Source organism: Platalea leucorodia (assembly GCF_965183815.1).
Source record: "Platalea leucorodia genome assembly, chromosome: 16".
In the NCBI taxonomy this organism is placed as follows: Eukaryota; Metazoa; Chordata; class Aves; order Pelecaniformes; family Threskiornithidae; genus Platalea; species Platalea leucorodia.
Window position 1 is genome coordinate 10,651,040 of NC_138838.1, and position 19,964 is coordinate 10,671,003.

General features: G+C 59.3%; 1 protein-coding gene across 6 annotated transcripts in view; it reads left to right on the forward strand.

Annotated features, from left to right (window-relative positions):
* The window catches only part of CUEDC1 (CUE domain containing 1), a 26,238-nt gene extending 7,847 nt beyond the window's left edge, over positions 1-18,391 (forward strand). For 4 of the 6 annotated variants that reach the window (XM_082328343.1, XM_082328341.1, XM_082328342.1 and 1 more), the window contains 11 exons: positions 6,381-6,859; positions 7,418-7,545; positions 7,954-8,094; positions 8,445-8,571; positions 10,165-10,348; positions 11,252-11,335; positions 12,274-12,363; positions 13,452-13,545; positions 13,740-13,798; positions 14,439-14,540; positions 14,767-18,391. In XM_082328343.1, coding sequence (XP_082184469.1) covers positions 6,569-6,859; positions 7,418-7,545; positions 7,954-8,094; positions 8,445-8,571; positions 10,165-10,348; positions 11,252-11,335; positions 12,274-12,363; positions 13,452-13,545; positions 13,740-13,798; positions 14,439-14,506 — 1,266 coding nt within the window. In that variant the 5' untranslated portion in view covers positions 6,381-6,568 and the 3' untranslated portion in view covers positions 14,507-14,540; positions 14,767-18,391. The remainder of the gene's footprint in view (positions 1-6,380; positions 6,860-7,417; positions 7,546-7,953; positions 8,095-8,444; positions 8,572-10,164; positions 10,349-11,251; positions 11,336-12,273; positions 12,364-13,451; positions 13,546-13,739; positions 13,799-14,438; positions 14,541-14,766) is intronic. The other 2 variants (XM_082328345.1, XM_082328346.1) reach the window with 2 other exon arrangements.
* The last annotated feature ends 1,573 nt before the right edge of the window (positions 18,392-19,964 follow it).

Sequence of the window (19,964 nt, forward strand, 5' to 3'; positions counted from 1 at the left end):
CGTGGAATAATTTTATATTGGCCTCTCTGCTTTAGGCAGCCTCATGCATCTAATTTATTACACGTTGATACAAGATAGAGTTGAACAGAGATGCAGTTAAACCATACAAAGGGATGCTGGGTTACTTTAATCGCTCACACTTGCTTGACCCATTTTTTTTTAATCCCTTCCTGGAAACCTTATTTCATGTTTGAATTCCCTCAACTATTTTAGGAATGTCGTCCTACCAAGATCAAATTACCTTCAACGAAACCAGTGCAAGGCAGCCTTGCAAGGCAGGCGACTTTTTGATTAAGATCTAGTGCTACCTCATTAATATAGACTTAGTTTGGGGAGGAGGTTGGGGGGGGCTGTAATTCTGGCATGGCAAATGTGTGAAAGGCGGGGATTAGCGCGGCACAGTGCCAAAGGGCAGGGGGGTGGCTCTGCCCTCGCTTGGCAGAGCGGGCTGGGGGCATCCCGGCACGCCGGCAGTGCCGGGACCCCCGGGGCTGGGCAGCCCCCTTGCAGCTCTGCAGATCCCGCTGCATCCCGGCGCTGGCGGAGGGAAGGTGGGTGCTTCGGGTGCTGCTCCGGGGGGGTGAGGGACCCCCGGCAGAGCCCTGCCCGGCTTTCCTGTTCCGGCTGAGTGCGGCCCCCCAGGATTTAGCTGGGTGGTGTCGGTTCGTGAGCTGGCTGGGTGCTGTGGAGGGCCGACATCTGGTCGGCTCACAAAGGGCCCTCATAAATCTGTCCAGGAGGATGGCATGGCCGGCCATGGCTGGGCGAGCAATGGGTGCTCCGAGGCAGCAGCAGCTGCCGCTTCTTCTCTTAAATGTGGTTATCGTGCGTTTGAGAGTGCAGGCCTAGCCACGGGCTCCTCAATAAAACCATCAGGTGAGAGCGCTTGAGCGGTAACGCTGATGATGCTTGGCGTCAGGGCCAGAATTGCTCCATGGCTCTCCCTGGTCCCCTCTCGCTGCTCCTCTGGCTCTGAACACGGCTCTCGGAGCCAAGAGGGGAATTTAGTTTTGCAGAGAGGTACGTTACTGCACAGGTTCTCAAACAGGGCTTACTTCTTCTCTCCTCCCTGATTGCTTTTTACTTTGAAAAGGGCTTAAACCCAGCCATTTTAATATGTGGTAGAACAAGTATTAAAGGGGATCCTCAAGTGCGTATTTGTTTCCGTGAAAAAGGATTTGCTTGCAAGCAGTTTTCCCAGGCTGCGGGCCCAGGAGGTGTCCGTGCGCATCCCCTGAGGCGGACAGAAAGGTGACGGAGGGGATTTTGGAGAGACTGATAAGGCCCCATGCTGCACATCCTCAGCGTGTGCTCTGCCTTTCAGTTTGCTGGTAGGTACTACTGTAATTTTTGTTCCCGATCATTTACATTTCATCCCAATTTCAATCCTATTACAGTCACACCTGCAGCCGCCAAGCAGTCATGTTGCCGGACTTGGCGTTCCTGTATCGAGCAATCCCTTTGCAGGGGCCAGGCTTCAGGCAGAGCTCAGCAAATCTGCTCTGGCCGAAGCTGTTATTTCTGGTTTAACCTCCCTAGTTTTGAGTCTTTCTCCGAGAGTCTTCCCTCCAGAAGCCGGGGCGCTGGCAGCCCTTGTCTTTAGATAATCCTGTGCATGGAAATGCCTTCTGCACTTCTGCTCCGCATCCCCCAGCGAGTCATTACAGGCCTGGGCTTGCAGCCGCCGCTGAGCGATGGGTGCCCTTGGGGGAGCCCTGGGCTGAGGGGAACAAGCACTCGATGGTGTCACCCCCATCCTGGCTGCAAATGGGGTGTCATGGCTCCGGCGTGTTTGCAGGGATGATCGACAAACGCAGCGTGGCAATAGCAGGGGAAAAAGGGCTGGGCTGGTTTAGCAGTGTTTGAGCAATCCCATCTGTTGTCTGAGCTGCAGCAGACACTGGGGAAGGGAATATTTGCGTTTGCACTTGGTGCCAAGGCTCTTCCCTGAGCTGCAAGGGCTGCGAGCGATGAGTCCCAGTGCTTTTACAGCTGTTCGCTCCTCTGTTTGGGCTGTGCTCCTCACGAAGCTGAGCAACTGTTGTTTCCAGCATGACATTACCAGTTCGACCAACCCCTGGGATTATCCAGCTGCTCGTCTGCGCCGTTCCCGGATGGCTGATAGCCGAGCTGCAGGCAGCCTCCTCCGCGCCTTGCACCATGCTCGCTCCCGGCTGGAGCTGACCCAAAGCGCCCGCAGCCTCGTGGGCCACCCCTCGATGTGCAAAGTCCATTTCTGCGAGGTGTCGAGTGCCCCGCTCCCAGGGCTGGGTGAGGAGCAGCTCCGTAGAGGGGGGATGCTGGCCGGCACAGGAGGACGCGCTCCCCCAGGCTGCGCACGCCTTGTCTGCTCCCTGCTGAGCGTAATTAAGGGTTTCTCCGTGGCTGCCGGGGGTCTTGTTCTTGGCTCTGGCTCAGGCGAGGGTGGATCTGAATTGTGCAAGTCACTAGTGGCTTGGGCGGGAGAAGAGGCAGGATGCACCCTGGGCTCGCAGGGGTGAGCCTCCTCCCCGAAGGTCAGCTTTTGTTTGGTTTTATTTTATGTTTTTTAAGTGGTGAGCTAACAGCAGGAGCTGGACTCAAAGGTGTGCCGGTGCCTGAGCGCAGCGTGCAGTGTGCGGGAGAGCATCCCGTGCCATCCTGGCTAGGCGGTGGTGGCATTTTCTGTGCTAGCCCCCATCCCGGAGCGCAGAGCCGCTCAGGTGAAAGCTGGTGTGGAAGTGGCAACGTGGAAGCCTTTCCTGGGGGTTTGGTGGTACAGCGGCACAGCAGAGGGGCGGTGCTGGCTCTGCGCCTGGCCCCCAGCCTGGCGTTGGGATGTCACCTGGCACTTTCTCCGTGGCGCAGGTCAGCGCTGGGGCAGTCACTGCCCTGGGCGCGGAGGCGGCTCAGCTGGGAGCTGCCACCGTGTCCCCAGGGCAAGCCAGGACCGGGCACTGCCCGCGCCCTGCGGCTGCCAACCCTGCCGGGGCAGGAGGTTTTACCCCGTGCTGCCGGGGCTAGTGCAGGGGTGCGGGGGCATTGCCGGCCCCACCAGAGTCCCTGCTGCCACCTCGCTGCTCCCCGTGACCCACGGGATGGGGACACGCGCACCCAGAGCTTGCAGAGCCTTTAAGCTCCTCCTGTGATGGGTGCAACAGAAGGGCAAAGGATTACGCCTGTGCCTGGGTTTGGATGAATGAATAACAGCATTCAGGGTCCTTTTTGCATGATAGCAGAGCAAGAACTATTTTAAGGCAGGAATAAAGTTGATCAGGCAACAGCTAAATGAGTCATCACAGCCTACTGCTGCAAACGGGGCACAAGGCGAAGAGAAGCCCAGCCTGCACCCCACCGTGCCCGAGCGAGCCCATGCTCACGCCTGGGCTGGCAGTTGGACACCAGCTTTCTTCTTGCCTTTTTGGGAAATCCAAAGGATTTTGCTTTTCCTGGCATCTTCCCAGACCCTCATTGACATTACAGAAACAAGGGCCAGAAACATGGTGAGCCCCTTCCCCACGCGGGCAGCGGGGGTCCCTCCCCACTGCTCACCTGAGGATGCTGATGTGGACAAGCAGGAATTGGGGAGGATCCTGCAAATACAACTACTGCTTTATCTTTTAAATTAACTCCTGCTGATGTCCTGAGTTGCTTTTCTCTGGATTTTAACTCATGCTGGTGTAGTAGTTTGCATTTCTCTGGATCAGCAGCAGGACTTTAAAAAATGGGTTTAAAAGCCTGCATTTGCAGTGTTTCACTGCCGCCAGCTCTGCCCACAGCGGTGTTTGCCCGAGGGCACGTGGAGTGGCCCTGGTCTGTGCCGGGAGCACTGGCTGCACCTCGGTTTTGCTGAACGCGCCCTTCGCAGCAGCCTCCTGCAAGCCCCGCAGCCTCCAGCCGTATTTTGGGCTGGGAAGGTCCCAGCAGCGCAATCCCTCAGGGTTGTTTGAAGCCAGATGTGCAGCAGAGCCTTTTTGGCATATAAATATCTTGTCCCCGTCCCTAATTTAGTTCATCTTCTGACCAGAAGCTTTCAGTTACTTGGCGCGTTGCTGCGCTCAGTCACGCTATCCAGCGTGGGCTGCGATTTCAATGAGGTGTCCCAGACCCTCCTGTCGCGTTGACTAACGCCCTCCCCAGAACTGAGACGTTTGCATCAGGAGGAACCGGTCCCCCCTCGGCGGGGCAGAGCGATCGCAGGGGGATTGCCGACGCCTGGCACGTGGTGGGCTGGGGGCTTTGGCTCCGGTAAGTGGGATTTCCCAGCCTTCGTGGTTACAGAGAAGACCTTAAATATACACTCAAAGGTCAAACTCTGGGAGACAAAGACCCCCCAACCACGGGCTTTTCTTGTGACTTTATAGATCTTAAGATTTTAAAATAGATCTGGGAATTTCCAAGCCCATTTCCTGATTTTAGGGGCTGATTTTACTATTTGAGGTTTATGGGCTAGCATGGCATTGCTGAGCTAATGGTTCTCTGCAGAAGCTCTCATCTTCATATTTGGGTAATGTGTGTGTTTGCAGTGTATCCTGTGTAACCTGTTTTCCCCTTGATGTCCAGGCTCTTTCCCCATCCTCTTGGAGTAGCCAGATCTTTTAAGGAGCGTGTGTACCCTGTGAATGTGTTATAACTCAATTTAATATGTGACTAAACCAGCCATGCAATATTGCAATTAAAGTATAATACCAGAGGTGCGAACAATGCCGGCTTTTTGGTATGAATGAGTCATGATAGCAGAGGAGGAACCGAGAAGCGGTATTTTATTAATTGACTCCAGCAGATTTATTTGTCCTCGGTGAATAGAGCCGGGCAGGGCTGTCGGAATTGTTCCTGCTCCGCTCGCACAACGCTGCTCCGTTCGCACAACGCTGCTCTGTGCCTGGCTCCTGGCAAGCAGGAGCAGATCCTGGGGACACAGAGCGACTGCGGGGATGGAGATGGTTCTCGGCTGAGTGATCCGTTAAATGCATTTTGTTAGCGAGCCAGCAGCGAGCTGGGGGTTCCCGGTACTGTTTGGAAATGGCCCCTCGCGCCTGGCAGTGAACCTCCTGATGCTTTTCCAGGGGTCCTGTCCTGCAGGGCGAGGGAATACTATGGAGAAGGTGGGATCCTTGTGGGGCTGTCAGTGCGTGCCTGGGGTCTCCAGCTGCCTTTCCCGCATGGAGAGGTCTGTTTGCAGCATGGACACCCTGTGACCCTCGGGAGCATCGGCTGGAGGGCCCCATGGCACCGTGCTCAGCCCGGGGGCTGCTGCCCTGAGCCGGGGTGCGGGGTCTGGCCAGGCGCCGGTGTTTGCACGGGGCTGCCGTTCGGGCTTGCTCGCAGGGCTCAGTGGCACGCTCAGTGCATCTGAATGCAAATGCATCCAGGATTACAAAAAAGCCAGGGAGGGAGAGCGGAGTGTGCCCGCGGAGCAGGAATCATCCTCCTGTCCTCCGGAGGCGTCAGCAATTCCTCTGGGTACTGAGCCAGAGCAGGGCTGTCCCTGGGGACAAAAACAGGGGTTAATAGCATTGCCAAAATAAACCTTCTCCTGGAGTTCGTGCCAAGCTTGCCAGGTTTTGCAAGCGGCTTTCGCTCTCGGCAGCCTCTGGAAGCACCTTGGAGCCGCTCGGGGCTGCGAGTGGTGCGGTGGCTGAGGCCGGGCGAGCGCTGGGGACGTGGCTGTCACACGCGGCCTCGCTATGGGCAGGGGAGAGCCCGGGTGACCTTCAGAGGTGACTGCTCCACTTAATGGCTTTGAATCTGATTACACCCTGTTTCGCTAAGAAATGTGCTTGGCACGTTCTTCTGAATTAAATACCATTTTAGGGACAGTTATCTTGAACTCTTTGCCTGCTGCTTAGGAAAAAACCTTTGAAAATGATATTATGGATCAAAAGTGTTCCTGAGGTAATTCTGTTTCAACAGTGGAGTTAATCCAGAACTGAATTTGGCCCTGCATTTCCAAATGAGAAGCAGTAGCTGTATAATCTGTTTATGGTTTTAAAGTGAATGTTAATCTTGGATTTGGTGGCTTTTCCCAAGGGTCGATTTGCCGTGCTGCAAAGTATTTTAGCCCCTTGCTCTGAAACTCTCTGAACCCACTCCATGTTTTATTTTAAAGAGAGATTTTACTGTGTTTATAAATACACGTCAAACCTGGAAATGTTAAATCTGGGGAGCCCTCTGCGGTGGAGGTAATGCCATTTTTCTTATCTTGCATTTTGTTTGAACAGCACCTGGCACGGTGCATCCAAGCTCTGGTGTGCCAGCCCTGCTGCGGGGATGGGCCAGTCCCACGGGGATGCAGTTGGATGGGTCGAATTGAATTGGATGTCCCCCGCCGAGACAGGGATCTCACGGTACCTCTGGGTGCTGTGTCCCCCGCGTGACTTTCTCCCCTCTCCCCTCCGCAGGTGGGAGGATGCTGCAGCGTGCCGGGGGCTGACCCGCGGTGCCACCGGCCACGGGGAGCAGGATCCCCGCCGCCCGCCCATGCTCCCCGCTGGCTGCCGGGGCAGCGCCCCGTGACGAGCGGCGGCGGGCACCCGCCTCGCCGTGGCCGGGACCGCAGCCGCCGTGCCCCCGTGCCAGCCGCCCCGCCATGACGAGCCTCTTCCGTCGGAGCAGCAGCAACAGCAGCTCGCGCGGCGGCTCCTCTGCCCAGGAGCTCAACAACAGCCGCCCCGCCAGGCAGGTCCGCCGGCTGGAGTTCAACCAGGCCATGGAGGACTTCAAGACCATGTTCCCCAACATGGACTACGACATCATCGAGTGCGTCTTAAGGGCCAACAATGGCGCCGTGGATGCCACCATCGACCAGCTCCTGCAGATGAACCTGGACAGCAGTGGCTGTGACGACAGCTCGGACTCCGAGGACAGCATCCCCCCCGAGGTAGCCCCCGCCGGTGGTCCCCGGCACATGGCTATGGGTGGGGGTCCCATGCCTGGACTCCTGGCTGCCACTGCTGGCTCATGGCGAGTGGGCAGCTCAGTCTCATCCTGCCTCGTTTCTGCCTGGGCATGGTGCTACTCAGCTGCTGCGGGTGGGCAGAGATTTCAGTGCCTGATTCGACTGATCTGGCGCGTGCAGCCTGGCTGTTTTGTCTTGGACAGTGCTTGAGGCTCAAGCCAAAGCACTTTTCTCCCTCCCTCCCACCCCAAAATCCAAGAGACCCTTCTGCTGCTGTCAGAGGGCCCCCAGGGGCTGTGTGCACCCAGGGACAGGCTCACCCGCCCACCCGAAATGCGGTGCCTTGTCCCTCGAGCGCAGCACCTCCAAACCCCACCAAAAGCCCCCCAGTGCAGGGGGACTGATGCCAGGAGGTTGCCCCCATCCTCTCTGCAGCGGTGTTCAGCCGGTCCCATCCCTGCTTTGCTGCCGCGCGTGGGGGCCCGGCCCAGCGGGGAGTGTTTCCACAACTCGCCCTCACCCCGTCCTCTTGTTCCGCAGATCTTGGAGCGGACCCTGGAGCCAGACAGCTCGGACGAGGAGCCCCCTCCTGTCTACTCCCCTCCCGCCTACGAGAGCCAGGCATTCAGCAGCCGCTGCCCCCGCGCGCCGCCCACCCCGCCGCCCAGGTGAGCCCCCAGCCCTGTGCCCCGGCTGCACCGTGCCTTCTGCTCGGGGTGGCCAGCAAAGCACCCTGCGCTGCTGCCCGGGGGGTCTTGCAAAGGGGCATCTGGCATCAGTTCGTTAAGGCTGGGTGACACGAAGCCAAGGGAGATGAATGAAGCTCGCAGCTGGCTAAAAAATCCCTGTGAGGCCCCAAAAAGTGAACAGCTGAAATGCCCGGAAAGCCGCTCTGGCAGTGCGTGGAATGGCAAAAATCAGCTACTGGAGGCAGGGAGCGCTCGCCTCTGCTGGAAAACACCAGGTGCTGGGCAGCCGGGGCCCCGCACATCGTGGCTCTCGGCACCAGAGACCTCGGGTCAGTTTGACTTGCTGCTGCCGGGTCGCCGAGCCGCCGGGGGTCTCTGCCCCTGCAGGTGTGGGCTCTCCCCTGGCAGCACCGCCTCGGCTGTAGGCTCAGGACTTGTGGGAAAGCAAGCGCCGGTGCCCGGGCCGCCTCTGTGCCAGCCCCCTCGGACGAAGGTGCTGCCGGCTGTGCAGGCTGGGTGCGACATCTGGTGAGAGACGTTCATCAGCTTCATAAGCAAGATCCTGCAGTGCTAGGGCTCCCGCAGGGCTGTTTTCTGGGAGTCTGAGCAAAACAGGGAGGAGAAGGGAAATCCAGCCTGTGCAGTTGCAGGGCAAGGCTTGAAAAGCAGCTCCCACAGATTTCAAACTTGCTAGGAAAGCCTTTCACACTCAACGCTAACGCTGTGGGTTTGGGAGGTGTGCTGTGGTTTCTTGGTTCCCAGGACCAGCGGTGGAGCTGGGCAGGGGGCTGCCATGCTGGGCCCTGTGCCCCCGCCACTGCGGCCGACGTCGGTGGGTTTCTCCCTCACCAAAGGTGCTGTCTGTGCTTGCCCTGCAGGACGGACGTGCTGGGGCCCGGCAGCACCCCAGTGCCCGGGCGCTACAGGAACTGGAACCCACCGCTCCTGGGCAACCTCCCCGAGGACTTCCTCCGCATCCTGCCCCAGCAGACCGCCGGCGCACAGGTGAGGCTTGCCGCCCCTTCCAGCCCGTGCCCCGGCTCCACGGTGTGGCGTGGGGCACCAGACCCAGTCCTCGGCCACCCTGAGCTTGCAGTGTCAGCGCTCTGAAAGCATCTGGGTACGAGGTGTGGACTAAACCAAAAGTCTTGGAGGGCTTCTTGTTGTTCAAGGTGAGACTGAAGTGAGCAAGGTGTGAAACAGGAATCTTCCAGCGAGGCTTTGATGTTTTTTCTGCCATTAGCTTAGTGGTTAGTGCCAGAAATGCCAGTTGCAGTAAGCACCTAATATTTTAAATTATTTGAAAATCTTACCTGCTACCCTGGTGAGGAGCAGCAGGACCAGCATACGTTCTTGGGGAGAGCGGCACTGCCAGGGTGCTCAGGGGCTGGTGCAGCGTAACTTGGATGGAAAAGGTAGTGCAAACCAGAGGATTTGCGCCTGGGAAAGCAGAGTCCCCATGTGCTTCATGGTGGCTTCGGAGCCACAAGGCTTGGGGTTGCGGGTGCCTTTCTGCCCACAGCGGGGCAGGCAGCGGGCAGCACCCTGCGGGGAGCAATAAGCCTCATCACAGCCCGCGCTGGGCACCCAGCTCGGCCCCAGGCATGCCGCATCCCTGGAGCGTCCCTCGGCCCCTGTGCTAACACAGCAGCCAGCCCGCAGATGGGGCCAGCGCCCTCCTGGCATGGCAAGGGGCTGGGGGGGCTGCAGGCACCCTGCCTTCCCTGTGCATCGGCTCCTCCCTCCCTTTTTGGCTCCAAAGGCAGCCTGCCACGTTTTCATAAATGATTGCCCTGCAAGTTGAGCTTCGCGGGCTATATTACCTTTCTGGGAGTAGGAACGTGCCAATTCATTTGGGCTCAGGGGGAGGAGAGGAGCAGCTGCCCTTTTCTTTCCCCAGTAATTGTGTGCTTTTGCTTTTTATGTCGCTCTCAGAGCAGCTACAAATCAGATAAATATTGTAGGTGAGGATGAGGTTGCAGCTGTAGAGTGCGGCTCTGCTGCTCCCCAGGTGCGACTGCGCCAGGAGCCGGGGGAGAGCATGAGGTGCCTTGCGCAGGGACATTTGTCAGCGGGAAATTGCAGTCTCTGCTTTTTAGATAGGGGGAAATAAAAGCAGCGGCACTGGCTGAGATCCTTCTCCCTTGCCTCCACACCAGGTTCTGTCTTGGCTCAACCCCACAGTTGAAAGTTAAAAATCTTTGCAAGTCTGCGCTCTGCAAAGGAGCTCTCCTGGAGGCACCGGTTCCTCCCCGTGCCGTGCTGACCCCAGACCGAGAGGTCCCCGTTCCCGTGTGGGATGTCCGTCCCCTGAGGCGGCGGTGCCTTGTCCCCCTTTGACCCCTTTGCAGCAGCACCGTCCTGAGCACAGCCTGGGCGGAGGGGACGGTGCCCCGGGCTGTCGGGCGCTGGGCATAGGAGGGAGGGACCCCGCTGGGGAGCAGCAGTCAATGGCCGTCGGGGCTGGAGGTGCGGTGGCATAGCAGAGGAGCAAAAGGCCAAGCTCAGCCTCAGGTGCTGCTGAGGGAGCCTCCTGCACGCGCCGGTGCAGGCACCGAGACCACTGACCGACCTGTGCTGTGTTTGCCTCCTGCCCAGGGCTCCCATGGCTGCCGGCAGCCCGTGCCGCAGGGGCTTGCCCCGCGGGGCCAGGGCTCCCTGGAGCAGGAGCGGCGGTGGAAGCAGTACTTGGAGGACGAGCGGATCGCGCTCTTCCTGCAGAATGAAGAGTTCATGAAGGAGCTCCAGAGGAACAGGGATTTCCTCCTCGCCCTGGAGAGAGGTGAGAAGCACCTTCAGAAACATCTGCCTCCGCTTTTTGGGTGCGTGCCTCCCCTGTGACACTGGCTGCTGGCACCATTGCCCTGCCCATGGCATCGTGGCTCGTGCCAAAGCAGAGCCAGCGCAGGATGCGGCCAGGCTGGTGGCAGGTGGTCCAACCCGCTGACACCGGGCAGTGGGCTGCTCCCCAGGCTCCTGCTCCTGGTGCTCAGCTGCCAGCCATGAGGCTCTCCTCCCCCTGCCCACCCCTCTGCAGTGTCTCCGGCAAAGCCCGGCAAAATCCATAGCAAGGAGCCTTGGAAATGCCCTCCGAGCCCAGCCTGGCCAGCGCACCCTCCCTGGCTGTGTGCCCTCCCCAGGTGCTGGCAGGGCCTGAACTGGAGACCGGTTTTGCGGTGATTGCGCCTTCCCTGTCACCACGCTCCCTGTCACCAGCTGCTCGCCCGGCGGCACAGGGAAGGCTTGAGGTTACCGGTGGTTTTGCTGCCGCTGAGCAAAGAGCTGCCCTTCCCCTCCGTCGCACTGCCACCGGCTCTGAGCCCCCCGGCCGAGAGGCCGTCTCCCTCCGAGGTCTCGCTGGTGGTTTGCAGGGTCCTGGCCGCACCTTCGCTGCAGGGCTTGTCCCCGGCTGCCGCAGCTGCAAAACCACCGGTGTGCTCGCCGCGTGCTTGCGGCGGGCGGGCGGTTCCTCTGCTGCGGTGAGGGGAGCGCTCCCGCCTGCTGTTGCAGGCTGCCACCAAAGTGCTTGTGGTCGCCGTGCTGAAGCAAGGCCTGAGCTCCCTCCCTTGCCATCATCCTCTTCCTCCACAGCCGTGGGGGCCGTGAGGGGAGAGGGCAGCGGAGGCGCGCGCGCTGCCTCGGGGGTCTGATCGAGCAGGGCGCCGGACTTTTTTTTGTTTTTCAGATCGATTGAAATATGAGTCAAAAAAATCCAAGTCGACCAGTGTTGCTGTCAGCAATGACTTTGGTTTCTCCTCCGTAATATCAGGTAACTTTCAAGATGCACATGAGCGTCACCTCTCAGCAGCTCCTATGTTCCCAGCCCTGGCTGATCCCTCCCTGCTGCCCCCCCAGCGCGGGAGAGGAGCTGGTGGGTGATGGGGATGGGTGCTGCTGCCCTCCCTGCCCTCCCCACGTGGAGGTGCTCCTGCGTCCTGCCTCCATCCATCCCTGCGAGTGGGAGCTGGGATCCAGTTCCCAGTGGAGACAAAGCCCTCCCTTGTCTTGGCCGGAGTGCAGGATCGTGCCTGCGAGGCATAATGACTGTTCTGGGTAATCCTGATTAACCTCGGGGAGGGGAGCAGCTGCCCGGGTTCAGAATTAGAGCTGGTGTCTGTCGATGTCCCCGTGCGGGGGCGGGCGAGACGCAGTGGCTGGGCGGCATGGCGGAGCTCCGGCTGGGCACACGGCGCTTCGAGGGCACGCAGACCTCGGGAAGGGGCATGGGCCGAGGGGAGGGGGCACAAGGACGTGGCTACTGGGGTCTCTGGTCCACCTGACCAACTCGCTGGGATGCCTGAACTTCTGCTCCTGATCCGGTGGCCCTGCCGTCCTGGGTACTGAGCATGGGCACGATCTAATACCCAGAGTGCAATTAGTGCCCGGGGTAATTTGGGGAGCAGCACAGAGGGAGGCCTCCTGCTCTGCAGCAGTGCTGGTGGTGGGACCGGTGAGCAGCCCCGCGGGGCTGAGGGCGTGCTGCAAGCTGACGTCTCTGCACCCACGGTCTCGGGGGGTGATATCTGCAGGGGGTCCTCGTCCAGAGCCAGCCCTGGCGTGCCAGTGCCCTCGTCCTGCCTGCTTTCTCAGCTCTGCTCATGGCAGGGCTGCGTTTTGCTAGCACTGGAATTGGATCATGGAAATTATTTGTCTCGAGCCTCCCCTCGCCGTGCACGCACTCCCGGTGACCAGATGTTTGCCTTCCAGGTGACGTAGCCCCATCTGTAACCAGCGAGGCCGGCGGTGCCGTGTCTGACGATGCCTTATTCAGAGACAAATTGAAACACATGGGAAAATGTGAGTCGGTTTGCAGGCTCAGTGTTGGCAGCGGGACGTCTGCGAGGGCTGGAGGGGAGGCGGGAGCGGGGCAGGCAGGGGAAGAGCCGGCAGCATCGCCTGGCGCTCACCCAAGCGATGCGGCGCTCCCCGCTCGCGCAGCATGTCCGCTCTGCGTGCGTGTGCCGGTGCATGCACGTCAGCTGGCACACACACGCCTGCTAGCACGTGTGCGTGGGGGTCTCTTGTCACCTCTCTCGGCAGCTGGGTGCACGCGTCCCCGTTACCCCGCGAGCCGCACAGAGGGCTGGCACATTGGCGGGCAAGACACAGGCCATTGCGTGCTGCGGTGGCACATTGTGCTCAGGCGGTGCTCAGCCCCGGCAGCGGGGCTTTGGGGTTGAGTTTCCATCTGCATTTTACAGTCCTGGGCTGGTGCATCCCCGCCCTGTGGTGCCCTCCCCCTGGCCCTCACCAGTGACAGGGAGCTCCTGGGCCACGCACCGAGGCTGGGGGCCAGCACGACGGACAGGAGACGGAGACCTGGGTCTTGATGCCCCAGCTCCGCACTGTCCGTCCGTCCCTGGTGCACGTGTCGGTTGTGGCGTGAGTTGAGGATGCAAGTGGTGCTGGGGAATAGAGGAATTTCTGAGCAGGGTTTGTGTGAATGCTAGAAAAGCAAGCAGAGGGTTTGCTGGAACTCTCCCTTTTCCGATCCTTTCCTTTCAGCAAGTCACAGCCCGCTTCTCCTGTCGCAAAACAGACCGAGGTCTTTGGGCAGCTTGAGTCGGGCTGCAGCCAGCTGAGACACTGGGGATATGTGGGTCAGTCAGGCGTAGGGAAGGTCATGAAAATCCCAGTGAAAGGGTAAAAATGTCAGCACCCCCTGCCAGGGACCAACACGTCCCTGATGGTTGCAGGACCCAGCTCTCCGAGCCTGGCAGCCCTGTGCAGCCCTGGTGTTTCCAGGCAAACCCGGGGTATCACCGTGGGGCGTTGGGGCACGGGTGGCTCTCACACCGCTGGCCCTGGCTGTCTTCTCCCCGTCGCCCGTGGCAGCTTTGAGAAGGGTTTTGTGCTGAGACCCTCACCCGGCTGCTTCCTTCCAGCCACACGCAAGAAGCTTTTTGAACTCGCCAGAGCCTTCTCCGAGAAGACGAAGATGAGGAAATCAAAAAGAAAACACTTGTTGAAGCACCAGGTGTATCCTAAAAGGGGCTGGGGAGCTGCGGGGGGGGGTGCAGGGCTGTCAGAGCGGCCGGGGACTCCCCAAGGCTGTGGTCTGGCCGGAGCCTCCTGGCTGCCTCTCGCGGCTGGGCCGTGGGCTGGGAAGGGCAGTTGTTGTGCTGCGGCCATGTCCTGGCCCCATGACTGGTTTTTCTTAGCGGAGAGTGCAGGCTGGGGACGGCAGCTTCCACGGCAAATCTTCTCGACGATGTCGAAGGACATTCATGCGGTAAGAAACGCCGTGCTGTGCCGTGCCGTGCCGTGCATGCTGTGCTCAGCACGGCTGGCTGAGGTCCCGCGGTGCCCGGCCCTGTCCTGCCCCACGCCGTCGCCCTGCTTGGGGATGGCTCCCATCAGGTCCGTGCCGGGGCATGGCCACCCATGAAGCAGGCTCGCCCCTGGTCCCACGCAGCTCTCCTGTGAGCGTGTACTTGCTGGGGTGACCGGGGACGGGATCTCTCTTGGGGGGCCTCGGGGGCTTGCAGCCGGGATGTGCAGCCCTGCAGGGTGCATAGCGTGGGGTCGGGGCACAGTGCTGGCAAGTCTGTCATCGGCCAGATTTGCACAGAGGTGGCTCTTGGCAGGGGGTTTAGTGCCAGCCCAGACCACCCTGGGGCTGGCTAGGGTGCGACCGCGTGGCAGAAATACCCCCGTGGGCCAAAACCTCCTTCCAGTGTTCTCAGGCATGTTCTGGCAGAGAGTCCCAGTGTCCCAGTTCCTGGGAATTGTCTGTCTGTCTGGGAGAGGAAATCCCTGCCCCAGGGCAGGGGCCGGGCTGCCTCCTGGCTGGGGCACCCGCTGGGGCTGGGACTATGGCGCGGTGGCCGGTGTGAAAGCAGCTGCAGCCCCCGCCTGCCTCTGCCTTTCAGATGAAGACTTCCAAGCACGGAGGCAGCAGCTCCAGGAGGAGGAGGAGACGCCGAAGGAAGGGCAGTAAACGGCGAGAGGCACCTGGGGACGTACGCTTCCCGGTGAGCATGCAAACAGCCCTGTCCATCCATCCGTCCTGGCTGCAGGAGGGAGCCAGGTGCTCTGGGTCAGGTCCAGAGCGTGTCCAGGTGGGGACGAGCCCCGCTGGGGGCTGTGGGTGCTGCAGCCGGTCACAGCCCCGGGTGCCGCGATGGGCCGGTGCTGGCCACGATGCCACTGAGGCTGAGCACGTGCCATTCTCCTTCCCTCCCTTCTCCTCCCCTCCAGGTCCCAGCGCTGGGGTTTATTGCTGGCACAGAACGTGCACCAGGCTTCATAAGAAGATGGCTGAAAAAGGAAAAAAAACCACCCAACAAATAACCCAGTTTTTTGGCTGTTCCCCCTCTGCTGTTGTACTCCTCTGAAGTACAAGTATTGAAGTGAGGCACAATGTTTTCTTACCAGCGGTTTGAAAACAACTTCTCCTATCTAGCAAATCAGCCAAAAAGGAAAAAAAAAGGAAAAAAAAAAAAAAAGCCGGCAGCTGATGTGAGCTGCTGTGGAGGAGCCCGTGGAGCTCAGACTTGGGAGGAGCAGCGTCCCTCCTGCTCTCTCGGTCCGAGCGGCGTCGCAGGAGGAATGAAAATCAGTTGTACTGACGAGGATGCATTCACATGTGGGATCTGCTTGGCCGGAGCACTCCTGAACATATCTCTGTAGCGATCTGATGTAACTTTACTCTGCGCACACAGGAAAAAAAAAACACGTGAGAAAGAGAACCTAACAGCCGTTGTCTACTATTGCTAGGAGTAACGAGCAGAGATTCAGATCAGGTAATAGTCAAATAATATAAATTGTTTATAAAAGGAAAGGCCTTCTTTTCCTAGGCGTTTCACTTTGAATTAAACCTTTGCCTTCGGCATTGCTAAAACTGCCTTGAAGTCCGGACGCTTTGTGGGCCGTGGCGTGGCTCACCTCCCGGCCGGCCGCTGCCGCCGGCAGGGCAGCACCAAGGGCTGGATTTCGCATCAGTTTAACCCTCACTGCCAAAGCAGGACACGTCCCGCCGGGTGCGGCGTGCCGCTGGTGGTGCCAGCTGCCGGGCAGGGCGCTCGGTGGCTCCAGGGCTGCCCCCCGCCGTAGGTAAGATGCAAACCTCCAAGCTCAGGCTTTGCAGCTGAGGCTGGTGGAGGTGTTTTTGGCACGGAGAGTTTGCACAAGGGCTTGCAAGCGCTGCCGGCTTTGGTGCAGGGCCGGGGCTGGCCCGGTAGCGGGAGCAGAGCACCCTTCCTCGTGCCCACCCCGGGGGCTCATTTTACTGGGGAGGACGGTGGAGAGGTGGGGGGGCTGGCAGGCAGCGCCTGAATCATTGCAGCTTTCAGAGATGCTGTCAGGCTAAAAATAATTACGTAAACAAATTCCTTCCCTGTGTAAGTAATGAGTGACGAGCGTAAAGTCAGAAATCGCTCCCGCCAGCACATTTTCTGCTCCTTTATCGGCATAATCTGTTTACTGCGAAATGCAGGAGGTGGCTATAGACGTGCCTGTTTCACTTTCTGGCTCCTGCGAACCAGCACAAATGTTGCAAGATTGGAGCTGCGAAGGCGGCAGACGCAGAAACCCCAGCCATCAAACACACACGCAACTGTTTTCGCTGCCTCTCCGCGGGGTTTGGTAACAAAAGCCCACATTGCAGGCGCTGGCTCCCGACAGGCTCCTTTTCAAACCCGCCCGGAGCCCGCGTGCCTTTGAAGTGGACGCCAAGATTTCTTTCCCCGCCAGCGGCGCAGCCGGTGCACCTGTTGAGCGCCGCTGCCGTCGCCCCCGCAGCCGCGGCGGGGATCGGTGGGGACCCGTGTGCTTCACCCCCTCCCTGGTCCCTGGCCAGGGGCTGCTTTGAGCGGCCTGGGGCTGCAGGGTGCGGGTAGCGTCCCCTTGGCACAAACAAAGCGCTCCCGGCAGCACCGGGGCTCGGCCAAAGCCCGGGGTGGCAAGGGGGAGGGCAGGCTCTTTGCACCGGGCTGGAAGCACCCTGGGATGCGCGCGAGCTTTGGGTTCCTAAAATCAAAGCGGCAGAAGACCCGCCCCACCGAGCTGATCCCAGCTTTGGTGTCTGCTCCTTTTCTTTTGAAGGAAGGAGAGAGGAGCATCCCTTGAGTCGTGGCAACCTGGCCAACACGTTAGAGCCATCCCAAGCCACACTGGCCTTGCCTCGATGCGTGCAGGCTCCGAGCTCGCCCTGCCCCGTGCCCGGCTGTCGGGAGGTGCTGCAGAGGCACAGTGTGCTTTGTACCGGGCTGCTCTGCGCCGTGCGGGGTGAGATGGGTGTCTGGAGGGGTGTGTGTCCCCGCCTGGCTGGGGGAGCAAGCCTGTCTGCAGGCGCAAGGGGCTAAGTGTGAAGCTGGGGCTTTGCCGCTGGGAACAGAAGGTCCTTTAGTCCCTGGGTGGGACTTTTATTCCCAGCCTGAGACTGGTGGAGAGAGGAGGGGCTCCTTTCCTCCCCTCCGCTAGCGCTGGGGTCCGTAGGAGGCTGCCGTTACTCCCTTCCAGTCCAAAGCAGCTCTCTGCATATTTGGAAGAAAATCAAGCTTGGAACTGGATCAGCTTGTCAATGTTCCAGCGCCTCTTAGCTACCGAGGGCTTAACTTTCAGCAAAGTTTCCATGAACGCAGGAAGCACCGACAGGCAGTCGGGCAGGAGCGCAGGCTCTTGTGGGAAGGAAATTCTGCTTCTCCCAGCCGAGGAGGTTGTTACCGGAGGGCTGGTCTGGCGCATGGGGAGGAGAGGCAGCGAAGCACTTGTGCCTGGGTGCTTGCAGCAGGTCTTCCCGCTGCCGAGCCCTTGGAGGGTTTGCTGTGCTCCTCGTCCTCGCTGGAGGACAGGCTGCGTTGTGCCGTGGCTGCGGAGGATCGTGTTGAGCTCTCTTTGGCAGTCTAGCGCTGGGCAAGCCACGTTTCGCATCGCGTCACAGGTCAGTCCCGCTGGAACCGCTGGCTTCAACAGCAGCAAGTGGTGTAGTGGTAAATGCCGCGGTTCCTCCTCTGCCCGTCTCAGCCTGCACGGTAGCTGACGTGTTGCCTCTGAGTCGTCTTTGCAACCCAGCCGTAGTTTGCTGGTGGAGAGGAGCCCGGAGGCAGCAGCTGCCTCTGCTCTCACTTGGGGCTGGTCTGGCCCAGCACGGCCCCGAGGCGTCCGGCATCCTCTGCTCCCTGCGATGGCACCCGGGACCCGACGGAGCCCGCGCGGGGCTGCCTGCCGGGGAGCAGGGCTGCAGTCCCGTGAGAAAACGCGGAGAGGAAGGGCAGCTTGGGGGCTGCGAGCTGGAGCGCGGGGGCCGCGGGGAGGGGACGGGTGTCACTGTGCAACCTCTGCTCGCTGCAGGCGGTGGGTGCGAACCCCCCCGGCCTCGCTGGCTCCGTCTGCCCAGCCAGCGAAGGTTTTGTGTTGGGTGGATCAGGCAACATGCGCTAACCGCGAAGGGTCCTGCGCCAAAAGTGGGCACCGCACCCGTGAGCATGCAGGTTTGGCAGCGGGCTGGCAGCGTACGCTTCGCGGGGGCTTGGGGATGTCTTTGCTAACACAGTCTAACAACTTGCCCTTAAATATCCTAGGCTAGGCAAAGCCTCTCTGAATGATGTCACTCTGTAGCCATTTCAAAATATCTTGGAGGCACAAAGCATCATTTTAACGGAGGATGAAGAGTGATTATTTTTATGTCCTTTAAAAAAAAAAAAATCAGGTCTAATGAGTAGAAAGGCCACTAAAACCGGCTTGGAAGCCAAAATGCATTTCTTAAATAAAAATGTACAATTCTCAGTGACATTTGTATCACTTCTACGCAAAGTGGTTTAAAAAGAACAAAACAAAACAAAAAATCTATGACGTTTGTGAGTGTTGCTATTTTAGAATTTATTTCCAGAAGTGATTTTTTTCTTAAAGATGTTTAATAGTAATTCATATAATAAAGTCCTGTTGTACTCTTAACACTTGGGTGTATTTTGCTGTTTTGTTCCCATTTTTTTACAGGGGGAAAAAGAAAGAAATCGGGGGGGGGGAGGGAAATGCCAGCTCTAGCCCAGCTCTAGCTGTACCCCTCATGGCTGAAGATGCCCAAAAGCCACCCTGGCTCGTTGCCTCCCTGCTCGTGTCGGTGCAGAATTTGCATCTGATGATTTTCTCGAGGAAGCGAGCGCCATGGGAGACCCATCGCTGGTGAACTCCTGCCTCCATCCAGGAGCAATTCCTGCTTCCACCCGCCAGGATGTTCGGTTCAGGAGCAGGTCCCCTCCGGTGCCTGTTGTGAGAGAGCGCGAGACGAGCGCTGGGAGCTCACGGTGAGCAAGCGGCAGCGAGAAGCCAAGACTCGGGGAAAGCCCTGGCGCAGGCGAGGATGCTTTGGGGATGCCCCGTCCCCGTTCCTCCCCACTTCACCTCGGCAGGCAAAGCAACGCCACCCCGAAGCACGGTGGGCTCATGGGGCACCCACCGCTCCCCTCTGCTGTCCCCACGCTGGGATTTTGGCCGGGGTCTAACGCCAAGGGCTCCACTGGGGCTGCGAGGGTGAAAAAAAAGGGGAAACCATTTTTTCCACTGGGGAAACCATCCTGGCATCGAGCGTGTTGGGGAGCAGAACTGTCAACCCACACCGGGGGGGGGCTGCACCCATGGGTGACTGTGGAAGCTCCCGTGGCCAGCTACGCGTGTGGGGACCTGCCTTTCAGGAAAGCACGGAAAAGGAAAAATGCTGTGGCTTACCCGCTTCATTCTGAAAATAACAAGCCTCTCGGGGACGGGGCGTGTGAGTTTTCTTTAAACTGTTTCATTAGCTATCGCACAGCAACTCCTCCGCGTCTGTCAAGCAGGCAGTCTGGCTCCGTCGCATTGTCTCCTGGCGGAATGGAAATACGTTATTGTAATGAATTATTTCTGAAATACGTGTTATTCATCTCCAGCCCTGCACGTTTCCGCACTGTGCCGAGCTGGCGGGATCGCTGGGTCTGCAAAGTTGGAGAGCGCGGAGCTGGATGGCATTGGTGGAATTGCTCCTGAAGGGGCTGGTCCCAGCATCACTCCCATAGGGAACTGCCTGCTCGGTGCTTGCCTTGGCTTCCCCTTCCTTTCATGTTCCCTGCAACAGGCTGGAGGAGGAAAACTTTTGGTGGGAAACTCCTTGGAGGCTCAAAAAAGCAGCACATGGACCCAAAAGTGAGGGAGGGTCTCTGCCAGGGAAAGGCAGGTGCCCATCAAACCCCACTTACAGGAGCTGGCCCCCTGTGTCCCCAGCCAGCACCCAAAATCTCGATCTCAAGCCCTTCGTTTTGGGAAAGAGTAGGACTTTTGGCCTGTCCAGGCTGTGCTGTCCATGAGAAATACCCACCGGGGCAGCCTTTGTGAGCCACGGGGACTGCTCCACACCTCCGCCTCCCCTTGCCGTGGGCAGCCCGCGACGACAGGAGGAGGAGGAGGGTTATTTCCCGGTGGCGGGG